This window comes from Poecilia latipinna, unplaced genomic scaffold (assembly GCF_001443285.1).
Source record: "Poecilia latipinna isolate Pla-1442-1.1 unplaced genomic scaffold, P_latipinna-1.0 Scaffold1063, whole genome shotgun sequence".
Lineage (NCBI taxonomy): Eukaryota > Metazoa > Chordata > Actinopteri > Cyprinodontiformes > Poeciliidae > Poecilia > Poecilia latipinna.
The window spans coordinates 360,050-374,981 of NW_015113679.1; the positions used below are offsets into that span (position 1 = coordinate 360,050).

General features: G+C 41.1%; 1 protein-coding gene across 13 annotated transcripts in view; it reads right to left on the reverse strand.

The window, feature by feature from the left end:
• LOC106959271 (voltage-dependent T-type calcium channel subunit alpha-1G-like) overlaps window positions 1–14,932 on the reverse strand; it is a 76,758-nt gene that overhangs the window by 16,631 nt on the left and 45,195 nt on the right. For 9 of the 13 annotated variants that reach the window (XM_015051746.1, XM_015051741.1, XM_015051743.1 and 6 more), the window contains 7 exons: window positions 14,771–14,922; window positions 11,327–11,436; window positions 9,853–9,986; window positions 5,279–5,349; window positions 2,527–2,605; window positions 2,111–2,232; window positions 1,445–1,867 (listed from right to left, as the gene is read on the reverse strand). In XM_015051746.1, the coding sequence (XP_014907232.1) occupies window positions 1,445–1,867; window positions 2,111–2,232; window positions 2,527–2,605; window positions 5,279–5,349; window positions 9,853–9,986; window positions 11,327–11,436; window positions 14,771–14,922 (1,091 nt within the window). The remainder of the gene's footprint in view (window positions 1–1,444; window positions 1,868–2,110; window positions 2,233–2,526; window positions 2,606–5,278; window positions 5,350–9,852; window positions 9,987–11,326; window positions 11,437–14,770; window positions 14,923–14,932) is intronic. The other 4 variants (XM_015051747.1, XM_015051742.1, XM_015051744.1 and 1 more) reach the window with 1 other exon arrangement.

The following is a 14,932-nucleotide window of genomic DNA, read 5'->3' on the forward strand; positions in this document are numbered from 1 at the left end:
ATGAAGAAAGGTCTTAGAAAATGAGTTGACAAATAACCAAACTGCTTTCAGACTTAAAGAGATGCCAGTTCTTGACTTATCGTTCCATGACGGCTCACCGGTTCAACCCTCAGCAGTCAGACTTGAGATTTCATGAACATTTCCACCTTTTCCTAGCTCCAAACATCAACGTATTTCATTGAGATTCTGTGCTTTAGCCAAACAAAGCAACACATGACCCAATACTCTGGAAAACTTCTAGTTGGTACAAATACAGATGCAGGTCTTTGACGTTGTGCACACTACTAGATTTCTATCATCACGTTTTTTGTAGCTGCTCACTACTCCTCTTCCGGAAATTACCAGAAACTTTGACTAACTTCTCTTAGATGGTGAAGAAAAACCTCTCCGTGCCATGATGCTGCCACCACCATGTCTAACTCCAGTGCTACCTTGCCACCCCAAAACTGTTTCCTTGTGACAAACTGAATGAAACCACTCATGACTTTATTTCAACAATGACTTTGTTGACGGTTTAAATTTCTGCAGCTGCTCCAGAGTCACCACTGGGCTAATGGAGGCTCTCTGACTGAACACCAACACACACTCCAGAGGAACGGAGAGATGCGTTCTGTTACCAAAACCAAAACGGCAAGATCGCGTACTTCACAAGATCTAAAGGTGAAACCATGTCTGGCTTGGTTTATGTACATGTTGACCCCTAATCTCATCTTGCTTTCCAGAGATGTTGTGTTGTTATGTTTGTTGCTATGGTTTCCTGGTTTTGTTTTTCTCTCCTGCAGGTGTAGAAGCAGATTTCTGGGATGTTTACTTGTGTTCTTTCTTCTGCTCGTTTCTTCTTGCCCTTTAAATCTTTCACACCACCTTTCCTCACTTCTTTTCTGTCTCAGTGTCAATTATATTTGAGATAAACCCAAAGCAATTTAGAATTTGTATGTATATCAAGTAGAGAATCACATCGAAGGCTGTGAGATAAATATGTTGGGCCTCATCTTGGCAATCAGACAATTCTGAGTGCCACAGGATAAGAAGAATACTAAAAAAACAACTAATGCTTTGCATCAAAGGGAGTTCTGACAACCAAATATGTATTCTCATGACTTGTTGCCCAGCCTGACTGAATCTCAGCTGTATGTCCCTAAAAATCCCCCAATGAACCTCGATCTTATTATGGTAACACGAGAAAAAAAAAAAGAAAAGAGACCTGAAAGCAGCTATAAAATCATGTGCATGCAAGGTCTTGGAAGCACATGGTGTTTTCTAACATCCACAGTTTCTATTATTAGGTACAAAAATAAGCAGTTATGTTTTTAGCCGTAAATCAGTTTTTTACCCCTTGATGTTACAACATTTCCATGTTTGTTAAGAAAATGAGACTTTAAAAGATGGGACAGCGCCAAACAGAACAAAAGATCCTGAAAAAAAAAAAAAAGCAGCTATTTACCTCCAGCTGGGGCTCTGGGTATGCGGGGGGTTCTGCTCTGATGTCTACAGAGTCTCTGGTTATATCAGCAGTGGGAGAGTCCATAGGACCTTCCCGCTCCTGCTCCATGTCCCCCCCTCCGGCAGACCGCCAAGGGGAACCCCCCGAGCTCGACCGGTCCATGCCCAGGGCCAGGGGGTTGAGCTGGGGCGACCTTGGCGCCATGTCTGCTCCTTCCATTTGCAGCTCCAGGTTTAACTCGGCCTCCAGCTCCGCCTCCTCTTTGGCTTCCTTGTTGCTCTCCTCCAAGTGCTTCATCAGGACGGCTATGACCACATTGACCAGGACAAACTGGGCGGTCAGGACGAAGGAGACGAAGTAGATGGGAGAGACCACGGTGTTGTAGCACGTCCCCGTTTCGTGGGCGCAGTCCCTCAGAGTGTCCTGCAGCAGGGCGATAAAAAACGAGTGAGTCCCAGAAGCAGGTGGTGGCGTGGAGAAAGGTACGGTTTATGTTATGTTGTGATTAGGAATTCATAAAAATGTGGACAGGATTTTAATGTACCAACTCTGTTCATGTCACAACCGACTTCACCCCATAGCCAATCGGTGACCGGCAGCCTTCTGACGCGGCACTTCTCCTTTCTAAATATGCTGGTTCAAAGTGGAAATGCACAAGAGCTTCACCTTCATGATGCCATTCCAGTTGTCGCCAGTGGAAACTCTGAAGAGCAGCAGGAACGCCATCCCAAAGTTCCTGAAAGTGGCGTAGCGGCCCAGACCCTCGCATGGATGGAGCTCATCACAGACTGTGGACAGAGAGAAAGCCAGAAACGTCAAGACAGCCGCACTCAGGGCCTTTTCTTCACAGTGAAATAATTACCGTGACGCTGTTTTATTAATCTGAACGCTCTGGGACACAATTAGCGAGATCAATATGGTGTTTCAACAAAGGATTCCGGAAAGCAATTAAAATCAGGTAGATTAAACCCTGAGAGGGGCGAAGGGAAGACTCAGAGCATGTCTGTGCACTCTGAGCAGTATTCAAGAGTGAAACTCTTTCCATCTAAGCCGCCTGTTTGAAACCGCGGACGTGTCCTTACTTAAGTCGCCAAACAGCTCGACTCCCAAAGCGGCAAAGATGAAGAAGAGGAGCATGAAGAGCAGGCCCAGATTCCCCACCTGCAGAGAGACGAAGAGTGAGGGATCAGAGCGTTAGAGGACAAACGGGTGGGAACGTGTCAGCGCTGTTGTCAGGGGAACAATTATCACTTCCTACTGTCAGAGCAATGGCGCCCCCAGAAAATTTACAAAGGAGTGGCAAGACAAGGCATGTAAAAATTTAGTTTGAAAAATAGATAGATAGATTGCTAGAAAGATTTTTAAATAGCTAGCTAACTAGCTACCAAGCTAGCTAGATTGATAGCTACCTAACTAGCTAGCTAGCTAGCTAGCTAGATAGATAGATAGATTGATTTGTTGGGTTTAAATTTTTTGTCTCGTTTGTCTCTGTGTGCCTTTTGTATGAATTGAGCATGATTCATCATTTTTTTACTTTTAAAAACTAAAGCCACCTCAATCAACAGTATGTTTTCCACGTACCACTGTAATGGCTGGTTTTGACATAGCAGTGAAATGAACTTAATCGATTTTTATAATAAATATTACTACTTCTCTGCATGTGTGGTTTAAATGTGCTCCCTTCCTGTCCATATGTTAAATATTCAATATGGCGGCCATAGATTGATAGCATCTGTCTGTTTGCCTGGTCACTCGACCCAACATAAAGCAAAGCTGACATTTCGAGGTCCAATTTCCAGCTCAAGAGATAAATGGGCCTCAGCGTTAGTAACCACCTGCACATGTTCATGGATCACTGTCAGCAAATTCAGTTTCTGCTGCTGAAACTTCACATAAGTTGCCTTGTTCTCCCTGTTGAGTTGCTTTTTAAAATACCAGCAGCCTATTTTCTCTTTCTGGCACATTGGACTTATTAGCTTTTCTCCACAGTAACTTACAAACATGAATTAGCTTCATTTTTTTATTTTTTTTTCACCTTATAAGCAGTCAACTTGAAATATCTCTGCAGGTAGCCCACATTACCACCAGAGGTACTTGTACCACGAGTAAAAGATATAAAAACTAATAGTTATCAACAAGATTGCTTGGCCTTCAGTATGAATTTTGCTCGCTCTCCCCATGCATTTATGAAAGAAATGCAGACAGGATGAGGTAACCTGAGCCTAAATAAAAACCTTTAGTAGTAAATAGTTCAGACTTGTCAATTTGAATCTAATGCTAAATCTGACAAAAAAAACATGTACTATTTTCTACCTGCTAATTAGACTAAGCATGCAATATTTTAAATAAAGGGGTCGTAATATGTACTTTCCAACAACATAGGGCAGTTTTATAGCACAATCAACTATTTTAATATAATTTGTTACAAAAATGCTAGTTATATATCAAACATGACTTAAAAGAAATTTGACGCCTTGAAATTGGGCCTCTGTCTCTTTAAGAAGTTCCTGCTCTTTCTGAAACTCGGCCTTCAGGAAGTCATCACAAAATGGCTCCTCTATTCAACGTTTAAAAATGTTTTATTTATTTATTTATTTATTTATTTTTACAAGCGTTTCACTGAGCAGTAGCTCGTCATATAATGAGCTCAGCAGATGCTCAGTTCCACCAGATGTTTGCTAACTGATACTGGCTAGTTTGAAGGAGCTGAGTGGGGGAGTCGTGGGGTAGGAATGGGCTGTAAGGTGGAAGCTTGAAAACTGCAGTTTCGTCCTCGAAGGCGGGGCTATGAAAAAAGATTTTCCTATTACTATTTACATAAAACTGCCCCTTAAAACAACTTTAGTCAGATTTTTGAGGGATATGAATGCAAAATATGGCAAATGTTAAAAGAAATCATTTCAATCCTGTTTACAAACTCTTTTGAGGTGGACTGTCTCCTATTTTTTCTGTTGACAATTATTTTTTGTGTCTCTATCACATAAAATCATAGAAGACACTGTATGAGAATGCCAGTTGACATTATGTAACCCTTTTCATCCCTCTGATGCAAGATGGCTGCAGCCGTGTCTCCGCTACTCAGGCTTCAGTTGTCTGACGGGGAAACAATTGGTGACAAAACGTCCATTTTAATGTAAGGCCTCGCGCAGAGGAAGCCCAGCCGCCGATTAACAGACAAAACCGACACAGATGCAACAGCGGGTTTCGGTTTTGTCGCGAAGGTGGGTTTTTGGGGTAATAAAGAGCTCTCGGATTCGCTGTCAGTGCAAATTAGCGAGCGGCAACCTGCTCGCACCCACATCGCCTCCTGTTATCGCCTTTATTAATTCTGAACACTTCTGACAAGCTCTGGCAGAATGTAGCCCGGAACAGCACTCGCTGTGACATCGTCTCTGTCTGAATGAAAACGACAGAGGTGCTATCAAAGAACGCTGGGAGCGGAGCATTTTTTTTTTTTTTTTTTTTTTTTTTTTTTTTTTTCTAAATCGAAACTGTAGAAAGTTGCTCCAATTTACCAACTCTCTCACCCGGCAAATCCACCCACCACTGTTCCAAACAAAACCTGGAGCTGCGCTCCCTTCCCCAGCCGCAGCGAGGGGGAACGCTAATGCAAATAAGGCTGCATACAGTCGAAGGGGGGATAGACTGGTGGGAAAAGATGACGCTGTGAAATATAAAAATATGGACTGAATGAAAATGCTTCTGAGATGTAATTATACAGACAACAGCAGTGGGATGTGTTTGGGTAAAAAAAAAAAATGTATCCATGAAAAAGAAAAGACAGCATGGGGAATTCAAAGGCTTTGAGGCGTTTAAATGAGCGGCTTGTATTACCTGAGGCAGAGCTTGCATAACGGTGTCCAGCAAAGCTCTCATTCCGACCGCCATCTTCAGGAGCTTCAGCACTGCAGAGACACAGAGCATAAGAAGAAGAATTTAAAAAAAAAAAAGTGATTCCAAACAAAGAGTTGTCAGTGTTATGTAACTTGGGATGTTGCGTCAAAACTTCTACAAAGTTGAAACTCGGTAATAATTAAAACCTGGCTGACCGAATCAGCACTAGGACCTGAATTTTTCTGAGCGTTATTCGCTCTCTGCTCTGACGCAGACATGAACTTGACTGACGTCCCGTTCTTAGTCTCTTCTGGTAAAACTTTCCGCTACATTGTGTGTTTTGTGTCTATGCAAGTGCATCAAACACTGATGTTGGGTGAAACTTCAAGCTTGCAATCTTCACTAATTGATTCTACAGGCATCTGTTGGGTTGAGGACAGTCTGGTTTTTCCAAAGCAAACCTTGCTTATCCTCGTCTTCGCCGTCCTTTCTTTGTGCTCTGGTGTGCAGTCATGTCCATCCCCAAACTGTTTCTCATTAAGTTGGGAACATGAAGTTTTCTAAAACATCTTGGGATGTTAAAGTATGATGAGTTACTTTAAGTGTCAGCAAGAGGTCAAGTCCAGCTGCTGAAAATCAGCCCATGCCGTAATCCTCTGGGGATTATTGACACAAAGCCTGATGGCAAGCGCCATTCTCCTAGCAACTGCAAAACCTACACTCCTCCATCTGAGGAAGACATGACTCTTCACTCTTGAAAACAAGTCACTGCTTTAGGGTGTTTTCACTCCTAAAGCAGTGGAAACACCTCAGACAGACTCGGTCCAGTTGGGGACCAAAGTTGCAACACTTGTTGCATTTTCAGCTGGTGCAGTTTGTTTTCCTACTGTATTGTGCCAAACAAACCAACTGAATTGAAAAACCTGATACCTCCCCCTAAACTATGGTGGCGCTGCACCATGAACCACAGAAGGGAAAAATACAAAAACCTCAGAAGAAGACACGAGCGCAACTTTCTCATTCACAAAACGTAAACAAAAATGCACTGGCGTCAGATTTTAGTGGTTGGAGGATTTCTCTTTTGTCTTTAGCCAAAGAACATAAGACATTTCTCCCACAAGTGCTAGACTCACAAATTTATTTTGGTCATATTTACCCAGAATGCCCTGCACTATAGTCCATTTCCTGCTTTTGGAGCGGTCTCCGGTCCGCTTCTATCCACATATGCATTTGAACATCACCAGAGTTCACTGTTTCGGTCAGAGTTCGATTGTGCGTTCACACCTCCCCAAATGAAACGGACTAGTTCCTAGGCAAACAAACTAGAGGTCGATTAAAGGGGACTAAACAGGCCTGGTGTGAATGCACCACTAGAGTCTAGTTGTAGTGTGCTTCACATCAGAACACTTGACGATGTCAGGATTGAGTGGAGGAAACTTATTCCATGAGAATTAAGAGATTCCATCTTCTTAGTAAGTTTCCCTTTCATAGTATCTCTTTAAAAACAGTTCTCCTACATTTGGAAAAATATTTTCAGCGAACCCCCGGTATTTGCAGGAGTGATGGAGCACAGCGACTCAGCAATAGCTCAAACCTGCAATTATAACCCCCTATTTTAAAAATTCAAACATGAAATATACATTAATGTACAATAATTCTGCTTTTGGGATTACAGCCAATCAGTACCAAGGAAAATGAATTGTGTACCTGGGTTGGCTGCTTTGCACATAGCATCTAGGTATCTCAGTTTCAACAAGACGCATTTTATTTCAAAAATTTTAGAACAAAAACACAACCTATGACTCGGCAGTTTTTCCATGAATATTTTACAATCACAGTCCACAGGAAAATACATGAATCCACAAATACTGAGCTGCGAATAGGCAGGAGTCGACTGCAACGCTTTTCTTTGGTTGCTGATTTTCTTTCATCCTATTGATGTCCTAGAAGATTCCTCGCTGTAAGGTTTAAGTCCACTCTCTCTTACTATTAGTTTTCCATTGCTTTTTTTTTTTTTTTCCCCCAAGACATGGTTTCATTTCTCTGCTCGTCTGTTTGGCATCATCGTCCTGTTGGATCCTCCCCATGTCGCCATTCAGATGCTTTTCAAACAGTTTTGTATGGTGGTTTAAAATCTGGCAGGACTCTTGTGTATTTGTAATTCTATCTGTTTGGGAAAACCTCCCGACCCAACTTAATACAACACCCCCCCCCGAAACACGACAAAGGCTGCAGTGTATTTTACAGATGGCCGTAGACGCTCCACGTTCCACGTCTCGTCTGACCAACTTCGCACACGATGCTTTAATTACCGCATCCTGCATCGTAACGTCCTAATCAGTGATAATTACTCTGTAAGACTTATCTTCGGTGCAGTTCTTGTGTAATTTGACTCACATCCTCCTTTTCGTTCTGCGTCCCTTTCTTCGGAATGGCTTCCGGACAAGCAGCCTCCCTCCTTTGGGACTTTTTCTAATGAGGTTTTAGCGAATTACAGTTGAATCAACTTAAGAATGATGCATGTATGAGGTCTTTTCCGGAGGTTCTTTTTAAAAAAATTTTTCCTCCTCGTTCGTAAGAATATCACTTTTGGAAACTGCTTCTCTGTGTTTTTAGACATGCCACTTATTTATTTATTTTTATTTTTTTTGTCCTTCAATTTTCCACCTCCAGGTTTTGGACAACTGGCTCTTTTGAAGCTGCCAAATCAATAAAGAAATAGGAAGCAATTCTGTCCTTTTGACAGAGCACTAGTAAAGAAAAGGTCAAGAAATTGTTTTAACCATCTTCTTTTGCCATCCAAACTGGCTCATCCCCTTGGAATTGGTGCATTTCGCGTTTTAACATCAAACTCACAGACATATGAAGGTACAAGACTAATATCAAAAACTACGCCTAATGTTTTGTTTAAAACGACCCCTTGCAGAAAAAATTTAATACTAAAAGCTACCAGAAAGTAGAAAAAAAGAGTCTCAGCAATCCAACAGATTGAAATTCTACATGAAGCATTTGTCCAAACATTTTGTGCTGCTTCTATCACAAGTTTTGTGATGATGGAAATATCAGTTTATGATAATGGTGGATGTTTTAAGCTCCAAACCCTGTAGGCTCTTATTTTGAAGCAAGACAGGAAGCCATACATTAGCTTCTCCTAAATCTTTTTTGATGGAGTCGATTAATAAGGACGGCTCAGGTTAGCACTGAAGAAGCCTGATCAGTTTTAAACTGTTTTGTGTGACAGCGTTTTGAGTAGAAAAATAAACTGACAGAGTAACTGCTAGCTGCTAATGCTAAAAATAATCGTTCACATTTCTTTATCTACTGTTTGTTTTCTGATTCATTTCAGAGGTGTTATGGTTTTCACCTCATATATTTAGCTATTCTCCATATTAGGTTCTCTTTTTTTTGGGACAAGAGCAGAGAAGAGAAAGTTGTAACAAAAGACATTCTGAAGGGAGTCAAACTGTACCCAAAACCTGCAAACCTGTCAAAGTTATAAGACTGCAGACATGAAGGTGGAGTGTGGTTTTGGTTTTGCCTATTTGTGGATTTTTCTGTGGAATGTAACTAACTCTCGTACAATACATCTAAAATATTTGAAAGCAGCTGAAATACCTCGGTGCAATGCTATTTGACACACTTTTGGCTGGCACTTGCAAAGCAACCAATCCAGGAGAGTCAACCAATCAAGATACCACTAAGAACAGAAATAAGGAAGAGCGAGGATGTTTGCGTCTGGAGTCACGCTAAGACAGTTTCCATCAAATGTATAAAAAGTACATTTGATGTTTAAGCTATTAATAAAGGCAGTTCTAATCATTTTCAGAGGTAGCTGTAAGTATTTCTGGATTCCAGCAATTTGCGGGCGGTTGTTGGTCCCTTACCTCCTCTTAGCTCCACTGTATTTAACGAATGCAGACAGATGGATTGTTGTAAAGTTTTAAAGCAGGAGTTTCACTAATTTCTGTCCTGCAGCTTCTTCTCCTCCTGTTTTTTCCAAACAAGCCTTCATTTACATCCATTAGCCGGACCGATATCGGACCTAAGTAAATTGGTACTCTTGAATTTCCCTGGCCTGTTCTCTCCTCTACCAAATCACCTTTCCTGTTCGTCTTCCATGGCTTCTTCTGCCCACCCTCCATCTCTTTCCCCTCGTCATTAACTTCATCTCAATCTTTTTCGCTCTGACAGCAACTGCTCCTCTTTATGGCTTCATCCCATCTCCCGGTGATGGATCTCCAGGTCAGAAGTTATTCATCATTCCCTATATTCCTCCCTACGCCGGTCTTTACCTCTCCCTCTACCATAACCACGCTCATTGCAGATTAAGACCTTGCCAGTGCTTTGTTTGTCTGCCGAGTGCGTTTCCCTGTGCCATCTGGTCGGCTCGCCCTCAACCCGAGCCCTGCTGGGACCTGCCATGCAAAAATGACAGATAGGGGAGTCCCAGAGATGCGTCTGTTTTACAAGGATCCTTAAAAGGCAAAGCGGCGTGTAAGAAGCAGCTGCACCGACATATCTGGCAGAGCATCAAGGAAGGAGGCGGAAAGAACCGGGAGGGAGGGAGATCGTACCTCTTGCTATCCTCAGCACTCTCATGATGCGGATAATGGTTGGGTTGATGGGCAGCGAAGCGTTGACCTCAATCTCCTCCAGAGTGATGCCCATGATGGACAGCAGAACAATGGCGAGATCCAGCTGGTTCCACCTACACACACGCACACACACACTCATCAGTCACCATTGCCGACTTGCTGTGCATCACTTCTTTTCGCCAAAGCCTTTGACAAATATGATTCCCTGCAAAGAGGTACAGGAGAACCGCGCATTTCTTCTTTCTGAGTCATCGCCTCCAGGACTGAAGCTGCAACTCGAGAGTTGGAATTGAGTCTCAAAGGAGTCACGAATTTGAGACTGGAAACTCAACCTTCAAATTGACTTCCAGGAAAAGAGTAAAAATCTGGCAATCTTACTGTATCAAATGGGTTTCTCTTACTGTTTTTGCCTGGTCTGTTGAAAAAATTGGTAGTGTTACCTTTAAGCCCCAAACGACTCAAATCTCATGTTGATTTTTGTCAAATAAAGAGGCAAGTTTTCGTCATGGCAGACAGAACATCTGCATAGCATAGCAGGTGATTGAACAATACGATTGAGTCAGTGCTGCATTAGCGTACCATTTTTGTAAATTACATCTCTAATGAAATATTTTAAACTTGTCTAAAAAAAAAAAACATGTCAGGCTTAGTTGGAGTCCACATCTCTTATGTTATTAAAATAAATGTTAAAACTGCTTGTGAAATAGATTTAGGTTGTTGACGGTAACAAACAGACTCTATATTTAATTATCCACTTTAAGGTCAAAAGGTCCAAAAACACATTGAAAGATCATTACTGTAGATAATCAAGATGTAGGTAGTTGAGCAGCATTTCCAGGGTTTCTACTTGATCTGTCAGAAAACCACTGGAAAATACAGAATCAACATGAAAAATGGGTTTAAAATTGTACAGCTCTAAGTTACAGCTGTGGGTTATTTTCCTTAGGAATAAGAATGAATTGTAGTGTTGAGATGTTTAGCTAAACTCCTGCCAAAGTCAAACAGGATAAGGTTCTAACTGTGACAGAGCCAGTGGGCATCATAAAGTCCTGGGTGGCTGTAGCTCCGGTTCAAACAGACGAGGTGTGGCGTCCATTTCGGGTGCATATTTGTGCTAACGTGTGCTGGAGAGCACGTGTGCCGGTGGGATTGTTCTAGTGCGTTACTGTGCGGTTTTCAAAAGGAAGCCAGGAATTTTAAAACTATGATATCATCTGAAGCGGTTGTGCTTTATGGCCATTTAATGAGGCCTTTTGCATTCACACAGACATTTACCGACGCAGCTTATAAAGACTTCGCGTAAGCTCCCTGAACACGGGTTCAAGTTTTCCACGAGTCAGCGCTTAAAAGAACGGCACTGCCAGTAAGCAGTTCGTTAGACGTACGTCGAATCGGACATCGATGGTTGAAAATAACATCACTTAGGAAGTGCGGTCATGGTTGGATTACTGACTTGTCCTTGAAGAAGCGTCGAAATCCAAAGGCCACCAGCTTGAAGACAGATTCCAAAACAAAGATGAGGGTAAAGATGTAGTTGCAGATCTTCAACGCGTTGTCAAGCTCCTATAAAGGACATCAGAAAAAGTTGATATAAAGCAGAAGAAGACCTCATGCTATATTTTTAGTTAAACAGAGCAGTGGGTTTCACAAATTCACAATGATACTGTACTAAAAACATTGTAGAAAAAAAACTATTTCAACTAGACTTCATCTCTTTTCTCTACAATAGGTCTTACCGTTATTAGATGGCTCAAGTTGTCCTCTCTCAGTTTCAGTGAAAAGGGCATAAAAATTAAAGTGTCCATTTTTTGCCTGTGGGAGAATTCTCCATGTAAAAACTGACCTTTTGCAGAGAGACGAAGAGAGCACTGCTGGTCAGCGGGGATTTGACTAAACCCTCCTGGGTGGCAAATTATCCCCGAACTGAAAGGCCCAGTTTGTAAAACATCTCTTTATCTCACCGTCTACTCTGACTTTGCTAAAGGTTTAAATATACTGCTTATTATTGAGTACAACCACTTTACAGAAAGGCTTCACATAAAATGTTATAGTAGATTTATTGTCCCCTCCTTGAACCTCTCTAAAAGCATTTTAGTGTTTTAGAGAAAAATGTTCAAACATGATTGTGTTTCAACCAGGACTCTAAACTTAGTCAATAAAAGTTTGGAAATTCGCATTTGATTGAATTTTTACTTTGTCGTAACAATGCTTTATGGCAATAAACACGGAGAGAGATGAACAACAGCAAGTTTCTGCTTTCCAGGGTAAAACCCAACGCAGCAACGACGACAGCGATGACAGTAACAATATCAATGACAGCTACAATAGCGACTGTAGCAATCACAGCTACAAATGTTGTAGATTTTCCTACTTTCTTGTGTCACATCACAAGCCCATGTGTACAAATTATGTGTGACCTGCATGCACAAACTTCGCCGGTTGCTTGGCTGAAGTGATTGTCGCCTCATCTCACAAGTTCCACAAGAGATGGATGTCGCCTCTTGTGTGTCAAAACCTTTATGCTGTTGAGAAGCCAGTTTATTTTCCATTTGAGCATTGCCACTTTTTAAAAGCAATGAACAACTGAGCAGCCACCATGAGGTTCCTAAATCCTCTCTGTTGATAGCAATAGGCTTTTGATGGATGCGGTTTGATTGGTTTGGGGTAGAACCTCAGATGTCACTCTGTCTTGGCTAGTGTTTTGTCCCACACACTATCGATAAGCTTGTTTTTATCTATGGATAAATTGTGAATTGTTAATGCAGCTTGTTTGTTCAAACTTCCATTATCTAATCAGGTAGACAACTCCACAGTAGAGAATACGTCGCCTTGCAGTGCCAGTTGTGACAAATCTCACACCGGTTGTATAAAATGTATTGCTAAGAAGCATTGTTACGACTGACTAAACATAAATTTCCTAGTTCACATGACAAGCTTCTGTTTCACTTCTTTTAAAATCATTCAGATATATTCACATTGGGTGACGGGGGTCAGCTGTTTTATACTTAACGCCCCAGAAGTTGGGCAATGAATCAAATGTTATGCATTTCAAACGTCTCACTATATTAGCGGATGGTTATTAATGGTGTGCAGCCATCAGTGCATCGACTACCGAATTGACCACACATCTGACAAAATTGCTGCTCGGAAAATTGTACCTGAAAGACCTGCATCATTGTTGAATCATCGAGAAAGTCACATTCCAGTAAAGAATGCTTGAGGATGTCCAAGATCCTGAACTGCTGGATGATTTATTTTATGTCACAGTAAATAAATCATCCAAAGCTCAGTGTGTATTTAAAATACACACTGAGCTTTCTCTATAGTGGCTGTGGGCGAGTTTGATTGCTTCTGTAAACACGGTGAGCTGTAGACTTTTAGAGAAAGGCTTTCAGGCAAGATGGCAGCAAATATGACAATTATGTCCCAGAAAAAGATCCAGGGCAGTCTGAAATTTTGCAGGAAGTTCAAGGATGGACTCCAGAAGACTAGTCCAAAGTTATGTGCTCTGATGAGTCCACCTTCTAATAATCTTGATATCTAGAGTATCACTTGTCTGAAGAAGAAAAGTAGAGCGTTACTCTAAGGTTTATCTTGAGTCCTGCTGATATCGATGTATTGAGTCGCTTCTATTTCAAAGGATTGTACTGATTCTCGATTCTGCTCCTGAATGCTGCTATAAAGTGAGATCAAAACGTTCTTCAAAAGTAACTTCATACACCATCTACAGAAAATTGGGTGATTATCTATGTTTTCCAGCACAATTCATCTCCGTTTTAGTGTCAAGTGACAAAGAAAACAGATCATTTGAATGTTGGACTTTTGAGGTAGGTTCTCAAAAAACGTACTTTTTGATCAAAGTTGGTAACTTTTTATATATTATTATTGTTTCATGTCTTTAACTGGTTAAGCAGTAAGGTTTAACTTTTTGTTTTGACCTTGCTTTTATAGTTCTGAGAAGCTATTCTGGCCTTTTTTTTTGGCAATTCTGTAGGTAATGTTCTTTTTTTGCTTTCCTTGTAGCCTCAGCAATGCCTGGTAATATTTTCCTGCCATTTGCATTTAAAGAGAATATTTAAAATACACACTGTTAAAAGATCACTGGATCATAAAGTCAGTCATATTTTTGCAGTTTTTATTGTTTTTCTCCATTTTCATTGATTTGCCCGTAATGCTCGTTTTATTGTTTCGACTAAACTTTTATAGTTCTCCAAAAGTTTTTTTTTTTTTTTTCCAGGAAATTGCAACACTCTCCTCCTTTTTTTCCCCTCAATTAAATCTTTTTTGAAAACTGAACTCAAAAAGGAAACATTCCAAAACAATAATAGATTAGGAGTGTTATGGAAACTGATAAGCATGTCAGTCGAAGTGAGTTGCAAAAGCAATCGTCATCCTCGAACGCTTCGTCATGTCATAACAATACGTTTCAATTATTTTCAACACATGTGAAAATTGGAACCTCTTTTATCCGACACCCCACAATGAGATCCAGTGAAACCTAAAGTCTGTTTAAAAAACAAAAATAGGTCAAGCTCTGTCAGATATGATTAAGTGAGTCTGTTAATATAATTTCAAGTTTTGCCACAAATTCTCAGTTGGAATTTCGTCCGGACTTTGCTGGGCATCATAACACATTGACTTGCTTCCATCTAAGCCATTCCATTGTATGCATGAAATGTTGCTGGTTTTCCTTTAAATGTATCCTGTTTTTAGCTACTAAGACACCTAAATGCAGAGAATTTCATTTAGGAGTAAAAAAAAAAGGATAGATGCAAAAACACGGTAGACTTTTTGGGTCTTCTAAAAGTTTCAAGGCAAGTTTGACACAGTTTGAAGATTTCTGCATAGTCAACCGAGCATTGGTGTCAACGTGTACAGGGGATGTTTATTGCCTGACCTGTGGCTGCTCGTAATGCTCCATGGACATGGTGATGACGTTGAGCCCTATGACGATGGTGATGAAGAGGTCCAGGTAGTGGCTGGTGCACATCTTGTGGATGAGCAGCCGAGTGGGGGAGTAATCTGAGTAGTAGGGCTTACTCTGAGCTTCTGTTGGAAG